The sequence below is a fragment of the Ascidia mentula genome, chromosome 8, assembly GCF_947561715.1.
Source record: "Ascidia mentula chromosome 8, kaAscMent1.1, whole genome shotgun sequence".
In the NCBI taxonomy this organism is placed as follows: Eukaryota; Metazoa; Chordata; class Ascidiacea; order Phlebobranchia; family Ascidiidae; genus Ascidia; species Ascidia mentula.
Window position 1 is genome coordinate 3,745,729 of NC_138573.1, and position 25,949 is coordinate 3,771,677.

Sequence of the window (25,949 nt, forward strand, 5' to 3'; positions counted from 1 at the left end):
AAAAGCGTCGAGCTGTAAATAGGCAGAAGTCGCACGTGTGTGTCGGACATTTGTTTAGTCGGAGAGAGAGTGGATAGTAACAGTGTCAGTGAGGATTGACGTGTTCTGTCCACGACAGTTACAAAATAGTTTGTAAAGAGTAACGTTTTTTTAGACATGGACGGCCTGTTGTCAGATATATGATGTAATAATATCACCGAAGTGTGTAGCAGTGTATTGGTTACGTAACAGAGTCTGTATCATGCATCAGTTGCCGATGTTGTAGAAATTTATTTCTTCAATGCTATTTTAGCTTGGGGACGTACGGTCTTTATGGTATTAATAGCTGTGTTTGCCCCAATCCAATTAAGGCCTTGTGTTTCTTAGTGTTACAAACTTAAAACATTTACCTGTCAGATTCATAAACAGTTTGTAGCATTGCGCTGGAAAACATCAACTAATTTACGGCAACACTTTCTCGTACCCTGTTTGTGAAATATGACCTTGGGCGAACTTTAAAAAACAAACCACAATTACAAATAATGGTTGGCGTTAGAAGTTGCAGCATGGTTTAAGTGTGTTCTAATGCTACGCGAAAACGAATTCATTGTTTGTTTTGATTTCAAACAAGATCGTGCGAACTATTCGTATCTCGCTGTGATTTTATTTGCTTTTGTGTCGGCAGTCGCTGTGAGCCAGCGCCGATAGAACTCAATTGCGCCATGTAGCGGTTAATTATTTTATTATATAAACCTGGGTTATCAATTGACCAAAATTCGAACAATGTTTTGGGTTGGCTTTTGTTAGTTTGGAAAATTTCGGGCCGCATTATCAGACACCCACCAGTTACAAACTAGCAACATAACAATGCTTTTTACCCTTTGATATCTTACTAGCTCCAAACTCAAATACCGCCTTTACACAGGATTCTCACAATTTTAGTTAACCGCACAGATCTAACATAATCTCCCAACCCTATCAAAGACCCTATCACGCTTAAAAAAATAATGCGGCGTTATTTTATGTGTTGCTTAATTGACGTTTTGAGCGCCAGCGTTCCGACACGAAAATATGTTCCTGTTTCCGATTATCTTCATCGCTGGCCGTAATCCAGGATTGGAGTTCCTGAGATCAAAAACGCGCGTTTTTAATGTAGGCAGCTTTGACCGCCATAAACCGGTGCCGGCGGCCAACTAGCAAACCACTTTATCGCCGCTGCTAATGTATCGCACCCGGGTGTGTAAACGTATCACAGGGCGGCCTTTTTGTTTACGGGTCGGCATACCGATGGGGTTTAACACTACTCTCATTAAGCCTTAAAAGGGTTACCACCTTTCCGATTTTGCAACCAAAATGTATTTCAATGCTGGCACGATATGAGCTGTTTCGGTACAAAGGAGTTCGAAAAGCACAGTTTAGTCATAGATTATCACGGGACACCGGCTGTTGCATGGGCTTCACTGCATATAGTTTGTTAATTGACTTAGGGCGCGCGGGCCGAAGTAACTTAAGCGCATTCTTACGCGGCTCTACCCGAGCCCCTTGTGTTTGTAATTGCATCGGAAGGCGAAGATCTGAAGGTGGGACGACATCAAAGCGATTCAACGCCTGGTCCCTCGGGCCGAGGTGTCCCCTCAGCCGTTGGCTTAGCCTCGCCTCACCGCAATTACGTGCAATGAACGCGTCTCCCCCATTGGCCGCCTGCGGATGTCCACAGGGATTGAAAGCGATGCGATGTAAAAGTTGTGAGCGCAATCGTAAACTTTAAAGCTGTTTCGACCATGCAGAAAGGATAACAAATGCTGTCACGTATCGGTTAACACGTCGCTTTGTAAATACTCAACCTATCCTAAAACTACCTATGACTGTTTTGCGTATTCTTTATCCAGTAGTTATGCGCATGAGCGCTAAATGTCGTCCTGGGATTAGTGCAGCTACTTGCCTAAGCGTGGGACCTTCCCGTGACCTTAGCTGAGCTCAACTCCACCCGGAGTTTGCGAATCGCAGAAATAAATCAGAGCTCCGATTTGTCGCGCCGGGGTCGTGACCGACCTCGTTGGCCTGGCGGGCGGCGTTTTGTGTCACGTGACCTCACGGCCTGACGTAATCGTTAAAAGTTTGAAAACAATTCGAGCAAGCTTGAGCACAAATTTTGATCCAACATCGTCATGTTTGTTAGTCCGGTGATGATGCAACCAAACAAAACAGGCAAAACATTGTTTGTTCAGCCCTGGCGCTCTTTCTAAAATGCAACATGCAGCGCGTTGGGACATAAAATTACAAGTACCCTGTGACGCCAGAGCGGAGTGGGCAGACAAACAAACGCATAATATACGACCTCGCAATCGCCCTATTGCGTTAATCGGTCGGATTGTCCCAAACGGCGGCAACCAACCTCGAATCTCCACCGTTTTGTCCCGAGGCGATTCGTGCGAGGGAATTCCACTTGAGTTTCTTGTAACCCCGCTAATGACAATCAACATTTGCCCGTTGCGTTGGTATTAAATGTAAACAAATCTGGGGTCCAGCGCCATACTGCTTGTGTATTCAGGACGACATTTATTCGAGAGCTCCAGCAGCAGTACACACTGGCTGCCGTAAGTGAACTATAGTTATTGTCTGTGAGGTATTTGAAATGAAAAGAAAGCTTGCAGAAATAGTACATCTGCTCAGTTCAACTACAGTTTGTGTTCAGTTCAAATATTTAGGTTAAGGGTACATAAGGTTCGCGCGTAAATACTACAGAGTACACGCGGGTTTAAAGTGTTTGGTTATATCGTTAGGTCGGCTGAAGTTAATGTTTCCACAGTAAACCCCCGTGGGATATTTGAACGCATTGCGAGATACGAAACAATTAGGGAATCTAAAATTAGATCATCCCCCATCTTATCTCTATTGCGCATTTGTTCGTTCACCTCTGGTCCACTATCCTTGTGTGTTGGGCAAACAACGACTACGCGCGGCTTTCGGTTCACAGTTTAATGTCAAGTTAGCATCGCAGGCCCGGATTATCCGCACTTCGCCAGGACCGTAATCGGGCTCCGTCCGTTGGCAAACACACTCACAAGGCCCGGGCAAATGCGAATGAATGTATTTGCGCCTTTTAATCCAATGCGCTGGCACATAAACACGACACGACTAATTACAGTAAATTTTCTGGAAACGGGATTAAAAGAGCGTGAAAATTCCTTAGCGCAATATGGACTTCATTAGATCTTGCCCGCGCGCATGAGCGCGGCGTAAATATCGGCAAGACTTGTTATTGGACGATCAAAACTTTCCGCCTGGATTACCCGTGGGTAAGCCTTGCTTGAAACGCCAGCTTAAACGGAGTGGGGAAGTTGGCCACAGGCCTTGTGTGTATTTAGCAGTGGCACCCAATATGGGTGGATTCGCCCAACTTACGAAATTACATTCCACAGCAAGCGAGGCGATAAGTTCTTCACGCCCAGTTAACCATTGTCGCCCAAGCGCAGCGTCTAACAAATGGCGCGATATTTTGTAGCTTTGTTGTTGGTAAATTATTGTCAAGTGACATTTCAATACCCCTGTTTTACCATCCATGATTCCTTGATTCTCGTACGATGACTGATAAGTGACGTCAGTTGTGTTGGAATATGGATTCGCAGAATATATTCTTCTGCTGGAAAATTATTGTTTTGCTTTGGTCAAATTTATCAGTGCTGTGGTTCATGTGTTAGCCGTTCAACAAGTCGCGACAATTGATCACTTGCGGTGCTAGCAAGCCGAGCCTTTGCCCTGCCAAGGTCACGCGTTCTATTAATCTTACGTGGTCGCCAGCCAGGTATTACATCGGTCCAAGTTCGGTGTTGGTTGGACATCGGAACTGTGTTGTTTATTGTGTATGCATTCCTGTCAGTCTATTTATAAACTTTGTGGGGATCGCAATGTAACCTCCTCGTTTGTTGAAGCTTGAAACTCGGTGGCGGTAAAACCGATTCATCATTTTATCTGTCACAACTTTGTAATCCGCAGCACAGAAACACTGGATCTTATATATAGCAAGCTGATTGTGCTAAAAATAGGTTGAAACTGATCGTGCATTTAAGTGGAAGAAATCAGAAATTGTTTGGCAGCTGTTTTTAGCAACTTGCGGCTGGCGCAAGATTGTACTCCGTCGAACCCGAACCCATGTCGGGGCGAATGTATTACGACATGAAAATCGAGACCTCCGCACTGAGGGACAGGAAGGGGACCACAAGTTACACCGACACTGAATCGTCAGGTAAATCGATATGTGAGATCGGCACGATCCATCTTTGGGACGTCATCGACACTCCAAAGTCGATAATTGAATGTTCTGCGAATTGTTGATCGGTTTGTTGGCAGCTAAAGTATTTGGCATGAAATATTAATTGTGTGATTCCAAGCTGAAAACCGTGTGATCCCTCATTGACTTGTATTATAACTCGTTGAATAATCGGCCAAGACCCCCCTGATTCTTCTTTAATTGATATCTGCTATTAGACAAGCTTGTTTCACAACTTGCTGGTGCAAAACCCGACACATCTGCTTTCGGAAAGATTTAGTGGGAGCAATGTTTTGATTCTTATCTGGCCACAAACGAGGTTTGCAAACGGCTGTCGGCCTTTGACGTACGTGGTTCACCTTACAGGTGCATGGCACATGCACTGGAATCTGTTTTATAAGTGGATTAGCCACATTTTTGACATCGAGATTTGTAACTGCTTACGACTGCAGGTTTTGTGATACAATATGTGGTTTTGCATATCACCTTGGAGTTTCAGCGGCGGGACACCTTCAAGGTTATTGAAGTGCAGTTAATGTCTAATTTTGCAATGGCAATAACGTTAACTGCTTGTTCGCTTTAGAATTGGCAATCGCCCAATTAAATTTGAGTTTGTCACGAACGGAGATGTGATGAATTTTGAATGCTGACAGATCGATTTTTGTTCAGTTTTCTCCATTGCAATCAGATTGGAGATCGGTTTTAATCGATACCGGTAATATCGCATACATGCGTTTGCTCTGACCATCTGTCCTTTTGCGTGTTTAACACCATGGCATGTTTGTTTATTGTGTTGTTTGGCAACGACGCCATTTCTGCCAAGCGCTTATTTAAAAGCATATACAGCACCAACCTTAGCATCTCACTCTCTAAATAAAAGATATATTAAATAGGTTTGCGTAACTTGACTCTATGGAGGTAACTGCTTATTAGTTTAAAGATTCTGCGAGCAGAAGGTGCCATTGTTTTGACAAGATAATCGCCATCTTATCTATATCTCCTTTCCAGTGCTCACGGCTGTCTAAAAAAGCGCAAACACCATAGTGATATTAGGGAATACGACTGCACAACATGTGGGCAGCTGACCGAAAAGGACATCTGACTCCTTTAATCGCAGTCCGGGTTTAGAATGCTTTTATCATTTTACGTTTATTTCTTTTAAACATCGTTCGAGTGCAGCCTTATGAATGTGAACAAGAAGTCCTCTATTCTAGTGTGTTCTGTAATACTTGGTATTAAATGTCTCACCTTATTACTAAAACGCAGCTGCCCAAAATTGATACGTCTCTTACAGTACTTTCACCCCTAACATTGGATAGGGTTACCTTTAAACTGGCGAAAAAAATGTGTCTTAAATAGGCTCATATATGTATATGTGCTAAGGTTAAACAAACGCCTGCGCTAATCTTCACTGTGTGTGAGAAAGGATCTGTTAAGGCTAATCGAACAACGCCGCAAGCACCCCGGTTCGGTTCGACGAAGCGGTGACGTTTGTAAATAGCATTTGTGTTGATGAGTCGCTTGAGTTGCCGCCCGAGATGGTTTATAACTTTGTTAGGTGCCCGCACATTTACCAGCCAGTGGATCGTGATGTGGTAACGGTCGCAGCAGCTGCTTCAGCGGGATAGGTTTAAAGTGTTGAAACCGCAGCCTGGAGACTTTAGGTTTCATACATATGTGTTGCGCTTTTGCTTTTATTGCGTTATGTAGTTGCAGGAGTTATTTCTTGGAGATTTGTCGTAGACAGAAATTTACCACAGCGTTACTACGAGGGCCGTCCAAGGGCTATTTGTAGTTCCTGTTTTCCTACTTGCTCAAGAAACCCAGCTTTGTAAACAGGGGTACAGGGGTCGGGCACGCGGTTAGGGTTCATGGACACAACCGGCGTCAGACAGTCTTTGCGGGTCATGTGATTCGAGCCGCAAGGATTTCGCGATTTTGTAAGGACATTTGGCCCCTTACGCAATGGGTCCCAGGACCTTTTGCTGGAAACCGGGGTATATCTTACTTTCCTGAGTCGTAAGCCAAAACCCATACAACCTTCAGCTTACGGAAAAAGTTAGGATCGATAAAATGGCGTCATGCGAATTGGTCGTTGAGAATAGATCACTGTGAGAATAAACAGGGATTTCATCAACTTTCTTGGTGGGTCACTTCCGGTTTAACAGGTGCAAAAGTTTCGTGATGATAATGTGGTTACGTAGGTTGGGTAAAAATAAATTCCCGTGGAATATTATCAAACTTATGGATTGTACCTTTTGTTAAACTTGCACTGGTTTAGGAAATCTCCATCAACATAAACATGCCATATTTGTCAACAACTCGCATAAATTGCTGACAGACACAAATGTCGGTTTCTCCCACAGGTATTGCGCAAACGACCCGAGTTAACTCGATTATCTATAACTGTCCGCGACTGCAAACGCAACGGCAGCACCCTGGCGCTTGTTTTGTTACCGATGCTGATACAGAATTGTCCTCACGTTGCCCTTTAATCGGTCGTTTCAAGTAACACACAGATACACGCCTTACATTTCCACTGCAACAGCACTGCCTCAAGCATTCGGCTTAGTTCTGAACGACGCGTAATCGGCCAGTCGTAACCAAGAAGTGGCAGATTACGCCGGTCGGAACTCATCAGTTTAATAAGGCTGCTTGGTGTCGTCACTCGGCTTTCTTGGCCTGGGTGATGTACCGTCAAGTTGCCATAGTCCGTTAGACCAGCAATACAGCGACAGGTGTTAAGAATTCTTAAAAATGCCATGTGGCTTGTATTAGAATTTCAATGCAGTTGCCTTGAAATGGCAATATGCAAATTAGAATTCAAATATTAAGGAGTTGAAGCTTGCTGTAAGAGGGATGATTAATTGAGTTGAGATGTTAGTTACAGAACGATTCATAATATAGTGGTTTTCGCATGTGATCCTTGCATTCGCAGACGTTAATTAAAGCACTAGTGTTACACCAGCTGCTGATTCGACTGGTCACCAAATACTGCTGCAGTTGGCAATATTATGCTGTAAGCTCGTGGCTTCTCTCCGGCACCACAGCAGCTTAGTGAGAAGTGTACCGAAGACGAACTGTAAACTTTTCTGAGTATACCAAGGCGAAAAGGCGAAGCTCGTCGCTTTTCGCGGAACATGAGGCATATTAGCTATAGGACATGGACGAACTAATGGGTAACGAGATACGGCTCACCAACACGGGGGCCGACAAACTGCAAATTATTCTGCGGCCTGACAGGCCCTTGATTTCCCGCCGCGTTAGCCTCGATGCAGCGGCCGTATCATCGAACAATCAAGCGTTGTACGACATGAAACGCGTGCGGTGGAGGCATAGTCTTGCCCTACCACCGGCAGTGAGCTGTTTACAAGAGGAAACTACAGGTAAACAGGGCGTCCTGTTTCACTATCTATAATGTGGTGTGTACCGTATGCTTTGTGCGTGTCTTAAACCGCCATTGTGCGATTACGTGATTTCAAAACAAGAATGATGTGGATGTGGTGCAGGGCCAGAATTGTCAGCAGCTTTTCTCGAGCAGTGTCATGGCCACATTGGTTTGTAAACAGAGTTTTGTGTTGCAACCTAGTGAAAAATTCCATTTTCTACCCGTCTTCGTAAGTCTTATGGCTTCGTCGGTTCGGGACCAACACGCCAGATACGTCACAAGCTCATTTCAAGCCTGGATGGTTGAATTTGGCGACAAACAAATGCAAATAGGATTAGTGGACGCGTTAACGCTATCAAGGCCGAGTTTGAACTGTTATTTTATTGGTTGTTAATTTTGTGGCTCCTTGTTTTCGGGTTATGGAATGTTATTTGATTTTTCGTTTTTCTTGCGTGTTTCAAGAAATTTCCATACTGCTGATCCGGAAAATTACAACTTTAATTGGCCATTAGCGGTGGTTAATTGTGGTGTATTTTTTAATAGTTCTAACAATTAACATAACTGCCCTGGAATTTGTGAAGCCAAGTTTGTCAATATCCTAACATCCGGACGCGTAGAATCCATCGCTAGTCTCGTGTTTTTTGTGTTTGGTCTCAGACATAGAGGACTTTCTCTTTCTACCTGGTGACACGAGACACTGTCGTCTGTACGAATTACAATCAACCAAGTCGCGATCGCTCAAATACCGTACAGTGTCAAGCCTCACCCAGCGCCGTACGCAAGGTACCACGCATGACTGAGCCCAACTGTGACGTCATGGCTGTGGCCCTGTGTCTTTGTTTTCGTATTTTGCGGTTGCCTTCTCAACGGGTCCACTGTTGTTGTGTTGTTTCTATGTTGTAGCGGGTTTGTACTTTGTTCTGTTTTGGATGAGGAGTGTTTGGTTTGTTATTGGTTGCATCACGTTGTCTGTTGTGTTGTGACATACAGGGATGTTGTGGCATGTGACATACAGGGATGTTGTGGCATGTGGCATACCAATGTTATTGCAGAGTTAATTTTCATTTTACGTTGTTACATTGTTGTAATGCATTTCGTTTATTGGTTTGTAAGCAATTAAGACGTTTCGCATGCAAATCATGGAATCCTTAATATAGTCAGGTAACACAATTCACCTGACAGTTAATTTGCATATCGCCATTGATAACCTACCTGGCCATCATTGTTGTTCCAAAAAAAGCTTAATTTGCGTTTCAACGTGAATCTTTCTCTTCACAGGAATATCTTCCAGCGACACCCACCGATCCTCGGTGAGATACGAACCCGTCGTCACGGACCACTCCTGCACCCCACCGTCTCCTAGCAACCACCCTAACTCGCGACGACAATTATTGAGCAAACGCTCGGCGTCGATCGACAGCGAGCTGGATGAAATCGATGACGACATCCGCGATATGGATGACGTCGTTGCCCGAGAAGAGGAACATCCTCTGACGTCAAGGAGACGCATGTCGTCACCAATTCTCGATCAACGAACAAGCGCCCAAGCGAACCAATATGGCGGACGCAGGGGTTCAGCTTATTTAGCGAAAGCAAACTCTGGGAATCTGTTGACTCCAAAGACAGGTAATTAAAATGTTCTTGTAGATATATTTTACTTTTTGGCGCTAGGTTGGCATTTTAGGGAATAATTATGAACTTTCCACTAATGTAACCGCATATGTCGCAACACTAAACTTTTTTGTCGCAGGGAATGAAAAGTGCCCTCATCCTGTATTGTTTATAATTTAACATTATGCAATGCGTTTGTTAAAAGTTCAGTCGTGGCCATCAGCAGATCTGGCATTTTTAGAAATGTTGGTTACAATTATCGGGCCGTAAACGCGTTACCGTCCGGTCATTCATGCGTCGAAGGCGTTAAATAATTCAAGGCCAACGGGCTTCTCATCCGAAGCGGATTACAATCGATTGCACGGAGTGTCGCGAGGAAAGGCAATTTTCCTGTACGTTTGTATATTGCCTTGGGTACAGTTGGTCGTAACGCCGACATAAATACGGTAAGCGATAGTTTTATTGCACCCGCCGTTCGCCCAGCGGCTGTTGTCCGACAAATAGGGAGATGCTATCGGAAATAGACCCTGATTGGTGGCACCACGATTTGAACTTTGTTTTGTCCCCGCTGTTTCGTGTTTTCCCAGCGTGCATGGCTTGTTTGAACATCCTTGTGTTGTCTTGGGACATGCCATGGATTAGTCACGTGTTCCTCCGGGAGGTTTGTGCAATGTTGCGGTCTTTGCGTCAGTACTTCACAGGGTTTCACCACACATCTTAGCATTGTTAACTTGTTCACGTCAAACGCACTGTTTTACTTGTTGGCGATTGTTTTTGCGAAATAATCCAACACCGCTACAATTATCACCCGAACATGTGGCGATACCCGGGTGGACACAAAATCCGTATTACAGGGGGTTTGGCAGGTGCGACATGCACACATGCAAATCAATGGCGACAAAAGCCCGCCAGGGTGCAGCGTTATGTCCCTGTAGGTGGTGGAAACGTAATAGCCCTGTCGGTTTGTCACACAGCTGCCCTAATAGACATTGATCTAGCATTAGCTTACATCGTTTGCACGCCCGCCCGCTGTGTTCGGTGATACAAAGCACATTCTTTGTGCCACGTGCATGTTTAAATGCCTCCAACCGATGCGATGTTAGGTTCATTTGATCATTTGTTGGTTGTGGGAGGTTTAGTTGTCCAGAATACATGCATACGGTTTTCTGTGTTTAAGACATCGCCAATAACGGTATAAAATGAAGGTGGACATAATAAATAGTAAGTTATCAAGTTGAAAATATATGTTAACGCGTATCGAAGGATATCTACATATAGTTTGGTGCTGAAATGTGAGGGATTCTATATTTTAATGTTTAAAAAGATGTATGCGTGCCTGCAATCATTCAAAACAAGGTAAATTAATTTAATTAGGAAACTTGTCACAGGAGCAAAACCAAATAATACAAATTTTGCTTTCTTTTGCGTTTTTGTAAATTGCGTATTTGATATTAATTTTATAAATAAAACGTGGCGTATATCATATGATAATTTCTCACGTAAGCTTGTTTGTGGCATACACGGTTTGTTGACTTAGTTCGAGTGCTTGCTCTGGCCGATCTGAAGTCCTCAGATAAAAAATTCATTACTGACCAGCGGTGGCAGGCGAAGCGACAGCGTGCTCATTCATTTTCCCTTTAATCCGCGCATTGTGCTCGCCAGAAACCAGCTGCTGACCCTAAGGCACGAAACCCTCGTATGTACATAAAAACCAGTGTTAACGTACGTGACCCAATGCAAAGAAGTGCCATGGGTGTGGGGATGCCGACAGCCAACCCCGCGTGATGGATAAGTTAGCTAACTCCATGGCAAACAGGTTCGCGAGTTACAGGGGCGACTGCTACCGTTCGGTTCCATCGCCGCGGCTCAAGACTCGACTCTGATGACGGGAGCCGATTGTGCGGTAATCCCGTGGGCGATTGGGCATCGCTCGTTGAACAAACACGCCGTCCTCGTGTTCGGCCGTCTCGGATACGTTTACGTTGAGCAAGCGAATTTTTCTGCGCGAAGAATGTTTTCCCGTAATGGTGTGGAGCCACTTAACGCGCTACATGGCCCGCAAAAAAACGCAGAAACAACAATACAATGTTTAACCATTTAGCAATTCAAGTAACTTACTTTGTAAGGCCCCTTGATGTAGTGGCCCAATTTTTTGAACACGTGATACTTTCAGGATCAACGTCGTCGCCCAGTGACGTACGTCAACACTCGGGGATTCCCCGTATGGGCACAGGCGCTGTCCAATCAGCGGTTGCTTCACCGAATACGATGCCCGCTAACTCAACTCCCTACAACCAACAGGTGAAATCCATTTTTTGACCGAAGACGCCCACTTGAAGTGACCAGAAACGCTAAATACGTTTCTTAATGCTTTACAGACCCCGTCATCAGTGATGACGTCACGCGTCACAGCCCCAATGTCGGTCGACGCAGACCACTACGATCCTGTTGTCACCACTACCCTTAAACCCACGTACGAGGTTGACGCCACAGGCATGTGGAACTTCAGCAGGGGAACGGAGAGTGACCGGTAAGCTGATAGTTGTTGTTTTTATAGGAAAACAGTCGTCCTTAAGCAGTCAGTTTTAGTTGCCCATGTAATCTTTTCGACACAGTTTCTTTGCTTGTTGCATTGTCCCACTGTACGTGCTTAGGCAGCAAGAAATGTATTTTCCGTAACATTTGTTGATTAACTTGTTTAAAACGAGGCTGACGTTAAAGACAGTTTTTGATACCATGCACTGGATGCGAAATAATGTGTAATTTACAATGGATGGATGGTCACAAACTTCAGGGGCCATAATATATAAAACTGGAGTGTTTGCTGCCCTGCGGTTTGATGCTCTTTTATTTCTAATGAACCATTGTATACAATATGGTGATTGCAGCAGTTTCACGAAATTAAACCACACACTATCTAAAAGAGGAAACACATGTATTAGCCCTTTTGAAACTTGTCAGTCATCCTTGTGACGAAAGTGCCGCACGGATTGTTGCATATCATAAACACCTGATGTTAATCATAGCGCGGTGCTCTGGTGCACCACTCGATGTTGTAATGTCAGCATACCGAAAGTTCACAGGGCGAAACAAAACCCTTCGTCCCCGGAAGAAGTCAAATGTAATTTATCGCTTCATGGGTCAATATGGAATGGTAGCTATGTTATAAAGGCAGTTTGGCGTCCCTGGTGAAGGCCTTCATGTAACAGATGTGCAACGACTTTCCTTGTTTGCACAAGAAAATCTTGTCTTCATTCTGCGATCTTGTGTCATCAACCCAACATACCCCTCAGTTAAACAATTCGCTGTCTGCCGCAGAAATACGTTAAAAATGCGTACGATTTGTTGTTGTTGTCGCGCTCGGCTCAGTTTCCACCAAATCGTTGTCTCGCAACAAACCTCGCACTTCGTCACGATGGCGGCGGTGGGAGAGGACAGGAGAATTACGATAGAGGTTTATTGTGGACTCATCCATCAGGTTGTCAGCCGCTCACGTATTGCATTAACTACCACATGCAGTCTCCAAGTCTCGACTTGGGTCGAATCGGCAAGGTCCCATTCTCCAATTCTATCTTACGGTCATTGTTTACTAATACGTACCGGGTACAAATTGCCTACAAGGGAAGTTTCAAGTGGCGAGCAATTGTCCGGGGTGTACTTCGACGTCGATCAGCGTCTTGAAAGGGATCAGCGTCGGGCGTCATCTTACCCCTCAATCCCCGCAGGGGTCAAGTGGTCATTTCTTGGGGTCACTCGTTCGTCAGTCGGTCATCTGTCCGCCTAAATGAGCCATAGCGCCCCAGCCCAGACAGTCAAAGCACATCTTCGAGTCAACGCTTTGAAACTAAGGGCCAGATTTATTAAGACCCCACAGTGTTGACTGGCCCTCTTAAGTTAAACGGTCAGGTAAGGCGAACCGCTTTGTCACCATTAATCTGTCTTCACGACCCATTGATCACCACAAGTCACGTGTTTGTCACGCATCGACGCCTGTCAGATATTGCAAGCCCTGGAATCTGGACTGACTCATGTGTAGACGACAGGGCATTTGCATGCAACTTAACTTCGAGCCACCCTAAAAGACGTTTTAACGCATAATTGCATATTGTTTTTTTTTCGGGATTTCCGCTCAACGTGTCTGTTTGTGTTGAATGGCAATCATCTGCTATATTTGTGTATTTGCTGGCGGTTAAGACAGTGGCACCTGTGGTTCTGTTAAAACAACTACTTTTTTACGGTGATGGAATTTTGACGTTTTAGGTTCTAACCAGACCACACGCAATCCGCATGCGACGCCTTATGGGTTTCAGGCGCCTGTAACCGAATGGTGACGTGGAAATGTGTTGTGTATGTCTACGTTATCAGTACTGTGACACGTTCACATCGAAGATGAGGCAGATAATGCTGACGGAGAAGAATAATTGCAATGCGTTTTTAGACAAAATCAGACTTCAGTTTAGACAACTGTAGTCCAACCGGTGGTCTTATCTTATGCAATGCTTGTCTAGTGTTGTCTCCTCCCACTGTCTTATCTTCCTAAGCATATTGATTAGAGTATATGCAGAATGCTCGAGCAAGTTGTTTTGGTGCAACAACTCCCAGCAGATCCAATACTAGCCGTTGTGTTGAAGATTTTCTTGGCATTGGGAGAATGGATTTCATTCGGATATCTCCTGCGCTTTCGGGCGTCGCCGAGGTCAAACCGCGAGCTCGGTAACGAAGTTTCACCGACCAACAACAACCGGCCGCCTTCTCCACATTGCGTCTAAATCCGGCGTGCAAATATGACTGTGCATTCTTACGAGAATCGGTTACGCCTGTCGGTGGACCACCAGCCGCGAATTATGCGCCGAAAAGAGATTACAAACCGAAGCGCCGAAAAACAAATGAGTCTTTAGTCAGTGTGGGAATACCAAGGGGTAAGTTGTTTGGTCTTGGAATTGTGATGGGATCTGCGATATTAGCCGTCACGAAAGTTCCCTATTTCACTTTCAATCGACTCAAAGCTCGTCTAATCCTTTCGGCTGCTTTTGCTGAACGTCACTGTTGTCGTGTTTATAAGGAGTTGTATCTCAGGATAGGAGTTTGTAGAGGTCTGTATTGCAGCATCTGGTTGTTGCACACCACATCATTTATGAATGTCCCTTCTCCATACTTTTGGTCGCACGCCGAAGATGCAGACTTTAACCTCCTCACAAATTAGCTAAATGTGCTTCTGCTGTATGTTTTGTACACTTCGTAGTAGCGTTCTCGTGTCGCACAACACAACAACACCTCGTAATCCAAATCGGCAGTTATGGCGTCGATACAACAACGGGAGAATCTGGCGCCTGGGCGACAAGGCGTTAACGCATTTGCAGGCGACGGATTAGTTTTAATTATCCGTTTGGATGGCGACGCTATCACATTTTAACTCACAATGATTGATGAATGCACAATTTCTGCTTCCATTCGTTGCGAATTCGTAGATCCGCAAGGCATCAACGTAGAGTTATCTGAGATTTTGCTCAAGCATCTTCCAGCCATTTCCTGAGGATAGGAAACTCCCTAATTATTTTCTTCAACTGGGCGGCTCATCATGACAGTATCCTGCCTAATCGCATCCCTGTCACTCCGGTACGTGATGAACCCCAACCCAACTTGCCCCCTGGATTGCATTTCGTCAGTCACGTTGTTTCCGACGTTACAAAGCGTATCTCCAAAACCCTTAGTTTGTCGTGGGAAACTTAACTATGTCGTGAGGCTGTTTAACGCTATCGCCCCTTGCACTTGAGAAGCCGTCACCGTGCTTACAGCGAGGGAATTCACTTTTTTGGTCTTGCTTTTTCTATTCATCTATGGTCTATGCAATGTTTTTCACTATTTAGTCTGACTGATTAAACGCAATCACAAATGTTCAAACAACGAAGCATAACCTCTTGTGTAACCTTTTAACTTTTCACGGATTCGTGAAAGGTTGGGAAAAATTCGAGCGAGTTTTACCGTGGGACCGAAGAACCGCGCACCAATGCCAAGATCTAGTACAAAGGCAAGCGCGGCCCTTGCGGTGAAATCGTATATCTTCTCCAGGCATGGCACCAGCCTCCTATCTCTTTTGGAAGGCTTTGATGGTGGGCAGGTTTGGGCAATGCAGTGTCAGCAAACGACACTATTTGACACTTCCGAGATTACGCGTGACTGCGTGAATTCCTTTAAATGGGTTCTAGTGACAATGACTGTACTTCTTCGTTTGTCGTTTGGCTAAAAAATTGTTTATTGGGAAAAAGTGATTCATTGCTTTTGAGTGAAATACGATGGAAAACAAATGGGCTTGGCACAAATGGCCGGTGAACCGCGATAATTTTAGGTTAAGGTTTTCCATCATTGTAACTTTATTAGCATTCTGCAATGACCCGAACCAAAGTCGTCGGTCCATCTTCATGCATCCTTAACATTCCCATACTTGTAAAGGAGTTCCCGTCATAGAGGCAAGTCAAAACTTGGCACGGGATCTTCCGCTTCGATCGTTCCAATTACTGGGATTACAACGTGAACTGGTCTGACAGCCCCCGTCCAATGGGGCAACTAATACCTATCACGTTTTACCCCTAGAGGCAGGGTGCTTTTATTATTTAGCTGTGCGCCCTTCCTCCCAATCGTGCAGTCCAATTCAGCAGCCCAAAAATATCGCCGCAGTAACTCGGGCCCTATGGAGATCATGCGTATCAAAACATGACCGTCTTTAACGGTGGTACAACATGGCGGTTTAGGCCTCACCCCAGAGAGTAAGCTGACTGGTGCTTCGTGACGCATGCACAGCAATCTATTATTTGCTCCGTTCGTTTTTGCCCGCTGCGATCGCCCATGTTTCCCCAAAGCCAGGAATTCGCCAGCTTCGAAGTTGGATTGTCACGTGGTGCCTTCTGTTGCCAGGGTAAAAATCACTAAATAACTGTGTTTAAAGGACGCGCTCCAAACAAAGGTCACTGGGTGCGGTTTGTCAAATTGCTTCCAGTGAAGAGCAAAATGTAAAAGATATTGCGTCGCCAACTGCTGATAATATATATCTAGTTTCACTTTGGTGATTTGCGCGACTGCACGACATTGTCCTTGTTTTTCGTCTTTGTAAATTGCGCTACCCAGAACCTGAAATAATAACGAAGGTAATTTAACGACACGCAAGGTCGAAAAACCATAACATGTGGCAATCAACCCGCGCCCGCACATCAACCCGATGACGGAAATGCATAGAATTACATTGCTCCGGATCGCCAAACTCGCCGACACTCGTGCGTTTCGGTCTGTTTCTCTTGTGCGCGAGCCGACCTTGCTGTTGGACCCTTGTTGTTCTGTTGTCTTAGCCCTGCGTCGCTTCGGGTCAGTTGGTCGCTTTGGCACGTCGCGTTCTGCCCTGTGAAGGAAAATGCGACAAAAATTCGCTCCCGGTTTCGACGGCCGACGTTTGTCGCCGTTCGTCCACCGACGACTTTTCAAGGTCAAGTGGCCTTTTCTCTGATTTCCGCGATTAGGAATCGCGTGTACAAAGTGTCGATGTGTTCGCCCAACAACACTTGCAAGCTGCGATTCACCTCATTATGCCGCATCACGTTACCAATGGTGGAAGCCTTGTAGTCTTTACACAGAGCAAGACAATGCATCGACCCGCATTACATTTTCGCCGAAACGGTTTTTCGCTTGCCACATTGGCGGTCTCTTTTCTGAAATAGATCTGTGCAACTGATGCGCAAGAGTGTTACACAACGTTAGTGTATGGAACTTGACCGTGAAAAATTAACCAGTGTCTGAGACATAGAGCCTCAGAGTTACTTAGTTTTGTACGATTCTGGGCTTCCTTTATAAGTTGTCATAAAAAAAATTTCTCCCATATTAGTTACACGAAAAAATCTATCATTTTTTTTATATTTTCCTTGCAGATCCGGATACGGAGGTTACACTCCTGGGATTCCCACATCCCTCCCGCCTCACACCTCCGCTAATTCCTCTGCCACTGGCAACAGTACAGCGGCTCGTTTTATGAACAAGCGTCCCTCTCTCGGAGGTCGCCACCACTTTGACCACAACCTCCATCATCACAGGAGGGAGTCGCGACAACAATATTCTGGAAATTTCAAGAAGTTTAGGAGCCGTTTTAGGTCGCGCCTCTCGTGGAAGTGCGCCGCCATCTCCTTCATCCTCATCGCCCTTCTCCTCGGAGTCACTTTGCTCGCGTTTATGTTAGGTGAGTGTTTCTCGTACTTCGGAAGAGTGTGGTGACGTAGTTTACGTAGAAAACACGATTGAATGAATACTTGCCCGCCTGGTAAACATAGTAGCGCTATTTTATGTATTAACATTATATGTCGATATTCCCGATTGCTTTTACAAAGTGTCGTCAGGAGTTTATGTCTATTTTTTAAATGATTTTAACTACACAAGCTAATGGCAAAGTTGTAACGGCATTGATTCGCAACAGTAACTTTCCTAGTACTAAGATTGCTATCGCTGGGGAAAAGAAAACAAGACCTTCGGCATAATTAGCACCGATGTTGTGTCTACATTAGATTTAGGCTAAGACAACAGCCGCACATAAGCTAGATGCCCATGATAAGAGAGAGCTTACTTTTTTCATTGGTGGTTTTGCATAGTTGTTACACGACATGGGCCATTTACAAAGCTCACTTATGTTGGCACTTGATTTAAATAACACAGAATGGGACTGCGCAGAATTTTTTGATATTGGATATGATGTATTTTGTAGTTTGTAAAAAATTGCCCCATTACGGGATGATTTGTCTGTTTTTTGTGTTTTACGGTTGATGAGCATTGCGCTCGTGTTTATTTTGCCGCGCCGGTTTGTTGTTCTTGCTTGTGGCACCCTACAACTTGACCCCTCGGCCCCGTTGCGTCACATCAAATGCATACTGCTGCTCTTCCGACTCCCGTGTCACTCGGGACATTCGAGGGCCAGTCTTTGTTGAATAAACATACTTGATTAAGATTGACACAGATCATAATCTTCTCCACACTGGAAGTAAATGGCTCGTAACCAAACACTAAGCTTTTTCGAGGCCGATTACTTGGAACCTTTAACAATGTTTTGCTTAAACTAGAGGCCGGTCTCTAAATGTTTGTTACTTTTGGTTCGCAGGACTCTTCAATGCACCTGTATCTGTTACAACAGTCGGCGTTCCGACGAAATGCAGTTCCAATGGCGGCCCACCAACCACTGTGCTCGTACGACCGGACGGTAAGCCAATTTTTCAAGGCACTAATTGTGTATTGTTTCAGATCTGGTCATATGTTTAAACTAATTAACTGTGTTTAACAGAATTTTTTTCAACGATTGTTAGATAAAGGTTTAAACCGGTCTCAACATACTGCAAAGCTAATTTATTAGTAGCTAACGATAATGTTGTCTTGTTTTAAAGCCGCTGGGCCACGAGAGGTTCTGCAGCTGAGACGAAAATCGACGTTCGAAGTTGAACCATATTCGTTCAGTTGGATGCAGTTGTACGTTGAGGAGGCCTCGCACGTCAAGTTCAACTGCTCACTCGGATCCAACGCCCAAATAGCTGTCTACGGTCGGAAGGGACTGCGTCCTTCCCACACCAAGGTGCGTCACGCCTAGATTCGCAAACAGTTGCTTTTCCGGAGCAAGGGATGAGGGTACAAATCCCCAAGTCGACCTTGTTCCATTTGTAGTCTTGGCTAGTCCGAAACAAGGGAGACCCATAGTTGCATTTTTTGGACGCGCCTCTGGGATCTTGTTCATGCAGTGTCAGGTCAGCTGTCGGCCACGTCAAAACAAGGCGCAAAGTCAAGTGGTCTCTTCTCTCCCTTGCCTCACAGCCAAGCTTAATAGGGCCGGTTTGCAGTCAACCCTACATTGCTTCATGCCCTAACGAACGCATGAGAAGCGTTCAAAAATCCTCATAAAAAATCTAAAAAAAGAAGTCTTCCCGGTGTTGAGTTGACTACTAGATAACCACTACACTGGATTTTAATCAAATTCGCGGTGTTTTTGTCCTTAATACTTTGCGCAAACTCCACAGCGACGTGGCACGTCAGCTCCCGTAGTAACAGGATCCGTGAGCAAACGATGTAATCCGGTCAGTGGTCAGCGAAATGAAAGCTTGTGACGTAATTATGGCCGGCCATGACGCGTGTCTTGCTTAAAACAGACTTGGTCCTCTATTGCTTGTCACAAACATTACAAGCGAAAGACATCAAATAAATATAATACGCAACATTGGTGAGTTGCATTTGATTCCATTTGTTTTTCTGGAAAGTAGCGTAAATTTGTTTATTCGTCGCGATTTCCCAGAAGAACGACTAAATGCCAATGCAGCCTCCAAATAGCCTGACCTAATTCTGCTAAACCACAGGAGATTACAATTCCTAACGGTATGGAAGTGAGTCAACAGGCCGATTTTGGCACACAATCCATAATCCAACTTTGCTAGATCGTCTGGTTCCAGTTTCTGCGCCAAATGTGCGTCAGTGCCTATGGCTTGTCTTGATTCGTGCCTGGATTAGGGCCGGGGGACTTTGAGCACAGTTTGCAAATCCGGTCCACTTTGTGTGGTCCAGTACTAACCAAAACCTGACATTTCAAATCATTATCTAAATACACATAAAACGAGCTGGCCTCTGTAAGAAAGTGGGTGAATGGGTGAATGGGTAGAAAGGCTCACATTATAGAGGATAATGAACACAAAATTAGTTGTAAACACCATCGTGAGAGTAAAAGAAGTAAAAACATTGAGACCCTCAAAAACGAACAGGTCTAGAAGCGGAGTCTGCTGTGACATAACTCCGGCATCGGAGACGAATACGTCATCGCATAACCAGCATGTTTACAAACCTTCCCGGTTTTGCGGCAGCATGAAGGCTCGACCTGCGTCCCGACCTCGGTACAGAATGGGCGCAAATGCAATGTTTGTTCCGGTGATGCTGAATGCATGACAGAAGGGTCACAACGTTGCTTTACGTAGTTTCCTCAAAAAGGCTAATGAACGCTTGGAATTGTTATTGTGTTAATGCGTATACATCCGATTTTTCATACACACAAGGGAATTTTTATGGTTCGCAAAATGGCAACCATATGCAGATGCACAGTTAACATTTAATTTTGGGGACAAAATTGAAGATGTGTTTTACAATCGAGTGCATTTAAGTTTCATAGTTTCATAGCTGAGTAAACGTACTTCAACTTTGCTGTTTGGAAAGGTGCCAAAACACACTCAGTCTTGCGCTTTCAAAGAGACCGAGCTTGTTTGTAATATCAATCAAGCCCTGCGTCTGAGTAAGCGTACACCGCAACTTTAGCGTATAATCTACCCTTTCAGCGTCAAGGCCTGTCTATTTTATGCTAACCCAACAAGCTACACAGTTTGGGCCAAAATCAATTTGTGCTTTACTCGAGTTCTTTACACAGGATTTTCACGCCGCCAGGCATTTTAATCCTTTACCTTTTACCGGATTATAACGCCATTGCGCGAAGTACTTCCACGTCGAGAACTTCCACTAAAACCAATTAGGTCTAGTTACAACCAGCTTCTTCTGTCTGTTTAACCCTTTCCTTTTTAATGTTCTGACAAACACTTAGGATCGTTTTTAGTTTTTCGAAAATTCTTGCCAGAAATGATATTTGCTCGAGTAATTTACTACATTTTAACAACTAGTGTCCAATATTTTGAAAAATCTCTTATGCTGAAAAAAATATCAATACCATCTCTCTCATTTTCAGTTCAACTTCTTCGAAAGTATTGACGGCGACTCTCTACCCTCCATCCAAGCACAGACATCGTTTTCCACCTTCGCCATCGAGTCATCAGTCCGCTCCAGAAGAAGCCTGCAGGCCACATCCCCATCTTCCTCCTTTGGAAGAGTCAACACGGGATTCCTCCAGTTCATGGAACCTGGCACTTGGCACCTCGCAATTTATAACGATGGCGAAAATGTTGAAGTCGTCGAGATTCAACCCTCGATATCAGGTAACGTAAACATAGCAACGTTAACAGATGTGGTTGGAAAGTTTCTATTAAGCGAGGTTATATAACAATGTTCTTTCAGAGGGATTATCGAAATGTCCGAACAGCTGTCGTGGCAAGGGAGATTGCATCGCCGGTAGGTGTCACTGTTTCGTGGGCTTCCAAGGTAGCGACTGTTCCCAGGGTAAGTTCAGATTCCTAACTAGCTACTCGGTGGTAAAGATGTCATTATAGTAAGGCCTCCAGAACCGCGATAGACTTTTTCTTTCAAAATTTGTTGACGTGAACGTGAACAATCTTCTGTCAAACGTGCGTTTTGGAATAAATTTGTGACAAATGACGTATCAAAAACTTGTTGTCATTTTGTAAAAAAATTGATGCGTTTTTCTTGCAGTCTCTTGTTCTGTGCACTGCCACGGAAACGGGATGTACGCACATGGCAAGTGCGTGTGTTTCTCCGGTTGGAAGGGCGTGGACTGCGATACGAGATCTGACCAATGTTTGTTGCCGGACTGTGGTGGACGTGGGACTTGCGGGGGCGACGGTGTCTGTGTTTGCGAGAAAGGATTTAAAGGCGAATCGTGTGAAGAAGGTAAAACTGGTGCATCTTATATGTGTCATATTGAACTAAGTGTCAATATAATGATAACATAATGATGTCTTCTAGCTAAAAAAGAGTTTGATTTGATGACAGCAAATGCAACAGACCATATATAAACGATGTTTCACCATTTTTCGCCTTTTTTACAGTCGATTGCATGGAGCCGACTTGCTCTGGCAACGGAGTGTGCGTGGAAGGCCTCTGTCGTTGTAACCGTGGTTGGATGGGAACCACTTGCTCCCAAGAGGACACCACCTGTCCTGCAGGGTGCGCCGGCCACGGACGCCTCGATCCCATCACTAAAAAGTGTATATGTCACCCCGGGTGGGGAGGCCCCAGCTGCTCAGTCGGTAAGTGTCGATATTAAATCTGAGAATGAAACACTACAAAGTTTACCACTGCTGTAATGCGTAAATAAATAGACGTAGTTGTCGGTTTGTAAATATACGTCGTTATATAGTTGATGTAATTTACAAGTCATCTCGTCACTGAAACACACGTACAAAAACACATTGCTAGTTTGTAGCTAGGTTTGATTTGCGGTGACACTAGAGGTAGCAATTTTGGAAAATGATATTGCGTATAATTTCCAAACACGGAATGCCAAATTTGTTTCACGTTTTGGTGCATGCTTAGGTATTGCAAAATCCAGATGTGTGGTATAAAATACTCGCAAACAGCCCACGTCACCAATTATACGTCATCGAATGCGCGTGCATGATGAAATTTTGATTTAGTCACATTATATGGTTTGTTGTGGTTGCAGATTGGTTGCCTGTACTTAGGTCTACGATTATTTTGTGTAGTATTACGAGCCTGCAAGAGTGCTCCTATGTTGTGTACTTAACCCTTAGTGTGTGGATTTTGGTTTGTATCGTAGCTGTAACCATTTTTATTTATAATTTTTGTTCTTTTTCTTTCTTCTCTCTTCCCCCTAATTTTGCTTGCCGTGCCATTCTAACAACAACAATAATAACAATCGAACATCACATCAATCGACACTAATACGACACAACACCGTCGATAAACGATACTTTATCGACGTGCATCATCATCGATTATTCTCTTGTCATAAACCACCAACTAACCGATAAAAAATATCGACCTTCCCCTCACGACACCATTTAACAATAAAAACGACAACAAAAACACACGAACAACAACAACCATACACGCACACACGCACACACGCACGCGGACAATAGACCTGGCCAGTCTGAACCCTACCCCTGCCGCAGCGCTGTGCAGACCCGCCTGTCACTATGACAACGGCGTTTGCGTGGATGGAGAATGCAGATGCAACGACGGATGGACCGGCGACGCGTGTGACGTCAGGGCGTGCTCACCCAAGTGTGAAGAGCACGGCACGTGCATGAACGGAGTGTGCCTCTGTGACCTTGGATGGAATGGACACTCTTGCTCATTCGGTAAGACAAAAATATTGAATTTCGAAACCTTCTTCATATTTAAACGTGTTCTTGTATGGCAAAAATACAAACTTACAAAATACAAAAAATATTTAAACATAAACGTTTCGCACACAATAATTCATCATGATGCTGAGGGCACATTTCAAACTTGTTCTCCATATTTATTTTCAGTGGGATGCCCGAATGATTGCTCCGGTCATGGCAACTGCATCCGTAATGCGGAGGGGGAGTATTATTGCTCCTGCTCCTCTGGTTGGAAGGGTGAGAGCTGCAACGTGGAGGTCGAGATGATGTGCAACGATGGAAGAGACAACGATCGTGGTGGGTTGAAATGTTTCTGTTTACTGTGGACTGTTATCACACAATTTCTCTCCTTTCTTTGGTGGACACAAAAACCCAGCAGCACAAACTGCGTTATTTTAAACTATAAACCTACTATATTTGTCCTACAGATACACTAACAGACTGTCAGGATCCGGACTGTTGCTCCCAGCGCTCCTGCAGCCACAGTACACAGTGTCGTGGTGCGCTGGAACCCATCCATGAGATATCTCGCATCTACGGAAGAAACCCGCTTAAAGCTACCTCCTCGTTTTTCGAGCGCGTACGTTTCCTCGTTGCCTCCAATGGTATTCAGAGAGGAGCTCAGACTTCGATGTTTGATCCAAAGTACGTTTAATCTAAATTACTTTGATTGCCTGCGTTTAATATCTACATTGTGTTCTATGTTATTGTCCACTTCTTCGTTATACAAAGTATGGAAACACAGTATAACAAACATGTGAGCTAATACATAACTTGGTTTGCGACAGTAGTATACAAATAATAAACATAAAACCCAGTTTTCCAATTTCGGCTATAAGTTACAGCCTGCAAATGAAGTGAGAGAATCAATAAATCAAAACACCCATTTGCCTAATTTTATTTTACTTGTCGGTTGGACAAACTTTGCAGAAATTCGCTTCTCCTTTGCCTATTATCCTTATTGACATCACATATGCTCTCTGGCTCTCCGATTCAACCCGTGTTGATATGTTGACATGGTGCCAGCTCGTAACTAAACTTGGCATGCCTCTGAGTCTATTTATATCCCGGCTAAGTCGCCGCAAACTGACCTCAGCCGCCGGAAAAATCGATTTAAAACTCACGCGTCTGGCCAATGTGATTGTACTGTTTTTCTCTCTCTACTGGCCTCCAATTTAATCTGGATTATGTTTTTGGCTTTGACAGACAAGCGAGCGTCGTTCGCGGTCGGGTTTTAACACTCGACGGATCTCCACTAGTGGGAGCTCAAGTGGAGGTGACGCAACGTCCCGAATTTGGCTCCACGAAGACAAGATCGGACGGCTGGTAAGAACTATTACGCCCAATAATTGCGCAAAATAGATGTTCAAGGCACGATTTACGTTGACACGATAACACCTTGGATTGTCAACGAATACAATTTTGGTGATTGGTACTTTATAATTTTATTGCTTTTTGTCCCGTTGCATTCCGTGTCACTGTGTGACATAAATTGCAGAATAAAATTACAAAAAATTGCAATCGTCCAAAACCAATGGAATTTGCCAAAGGTTGAGAAATTCCCCAAATTAACTGTGTAACTCTTCAACCAGGTACGACATTCTCGTAAACGGCGGGGGTTCGTTGACTCTTTCCATTCGCCGCGACAGCTTCGTGCGAACCACCCTAACCGTGTTCGCGCCCTGGAATGATTACGTCATCGCTCCTACAGCAACCATGCGCACACCGAGTCAGCCCAACTCGCTTGAGTACGAAACAAACGAGTGCGATACGAGTCTACTGGCCCAGCCGAGTGCTGCCGTACTCGTAAGCAGTGTTCGGTCTTACTCGGCCGCCCAGTGCTCCGAAAGAGGAACGGTGATTCCTGAAGCACAGGTACATGGTTTTATATATATATATACATGGGCATTTCTCTCCAAAATGGTATTGTAGCTTGGCAAATAGTTGCCCGATTAAAAATCATTTTCTAGGCTATTGCGCTAATTTCATTACGACCTAATAGCATTTAGGCCAAGTCACATCACCTCTCGTCATTGTTTTTGTATTGTTTCAGGCGATCCGACATTCGATCAATCTTCCGGGCACTGAAACGTCCCTTGTGTATCTGAGCAGCCGCGCTCCAGGTTATCAGTCGATCTTAACCCTATCACTCGTGGACGGGGAAAAACCTGCAAATCTCCTCCAAATCCACCTCTCCATCTCCGTTCAAGGCCGCTTGTTCGAAAAGAAATTTGAAGCCGAGTCTGATCTACAATATACTTATGAGTGGCCTAGAACCGATGCATACGGTCGTTCGGTGTACGGGACAGTCAAAGCAAAAGGTAAGTGTTGTTGCATAATAGATTCGGAGTAAGGGTAATTATTTTCAAGTTGTCAAGGAGTTTGGAGGTTGTCGCATAACTAACTGTCTATATTAAAGGAAATGATTAAGTTATTAACTTCTGTACAAACAGATACGACTGCTTTGGGATAAATAATATTGTTGAACACTAATTACGGATTTACTCATAATTCTGAGCATGAAGAAACTGCCCAACATTAATAAAACATGTCACTGTTTACAGCAGTAGGGGTCATTCTCTTCATCCTTAGTAATAATGTTGAGTAATTGTAAAAGTTTGTTATGAGTGGTAAAGCACAATACAATTAAAAAATATTAAAAAATACCTATAAA

General features: G+C 44.4%; 1 protein-coding gene across 4 annotated transcripts in view; it reads left to right on the plus strand.

The window, feature by feature from the left end:
* Positions 1 to 25,949, plus strand: part of LOC145911504 (teneurin-3-like) — a 58,746-nt gene that overhangs the window by 23,617 nt on the left and 9,180 nt on the right. The window contains exons 1-17 of one of the 4 annotated variants that reach the window (XM_082998880.1): positions 3,982 to 4,225; positions 8,916 to 9,263; positions 11,422 to 11,549; positions 11,627 to 11,778; positions 17,162 to 17,466; positions 18,376 to 18,474; positions 18,656 to 18,840; positions 20,977 to 21,223; positions 21,303 to 21,404; positions 21,615 to 21,812; positions 21,971 to 22,171; positions 23,027 to 23,248; positions 23,423 to 23,572; positions 23,704 to 23,920; positions 24,482 to 24,601; positions 24,868 to 25,150; positions 25,329 to 25,596. In XM_082998880.1, the coding sequence (XP_082855006.1) occupies positions 4,132 to 4,225; positions 8,916 to 9,263; positions 11,422 to 11,549; positions 11,627 to 11,778; positions 17,162 to 17,466; positions 18,376 to 18,474; positions 18,656 to 18,840; positions 20,977 to 21,223; positions 21,303 to 21,404; positions 21,615 to 21,812; positions 21,971 to 22,171; positions 23,027 to 23,248; positions 23,423 to 23,572; positions 23,704 to 23,920; positions 24,482 to 24,601; positions 24,868 to 25,150; positions 25,329 to 25,596 (3,319 nt within the window). In that variant the 5' untranslated portion in view covers positions 3,982 to 4,131. Of the gene's footprint in view, positions 1 to 3,981; positions 4,226 to 7,266; positions 7,636 to 8,915; positions 9,264 to 11,421; positions 11,550 to 11,626; positions 11,779 to 17,161; positions 17,467 to 18,375; positions 18,475 to 18,655; positions 18,841 to 20,976; positions 21,224 to 21,302; positions 21,405 to 21,614; positions 21,813 to 21,970; positions 22,172 to 23,026; positions 23,249 to 23,422; positions 23,573 to 23,703; positions 23,921 to 24,481; positions 24,602 to 24,867; positions 25,151 to 25,328; positions 25,597 to 25,949 lie in introns of those variants that run through there. The other 3 variants (XM_082998879.1, XM_082998876.1, XM_082998878.1) reach the window with 3 other exon arrangements.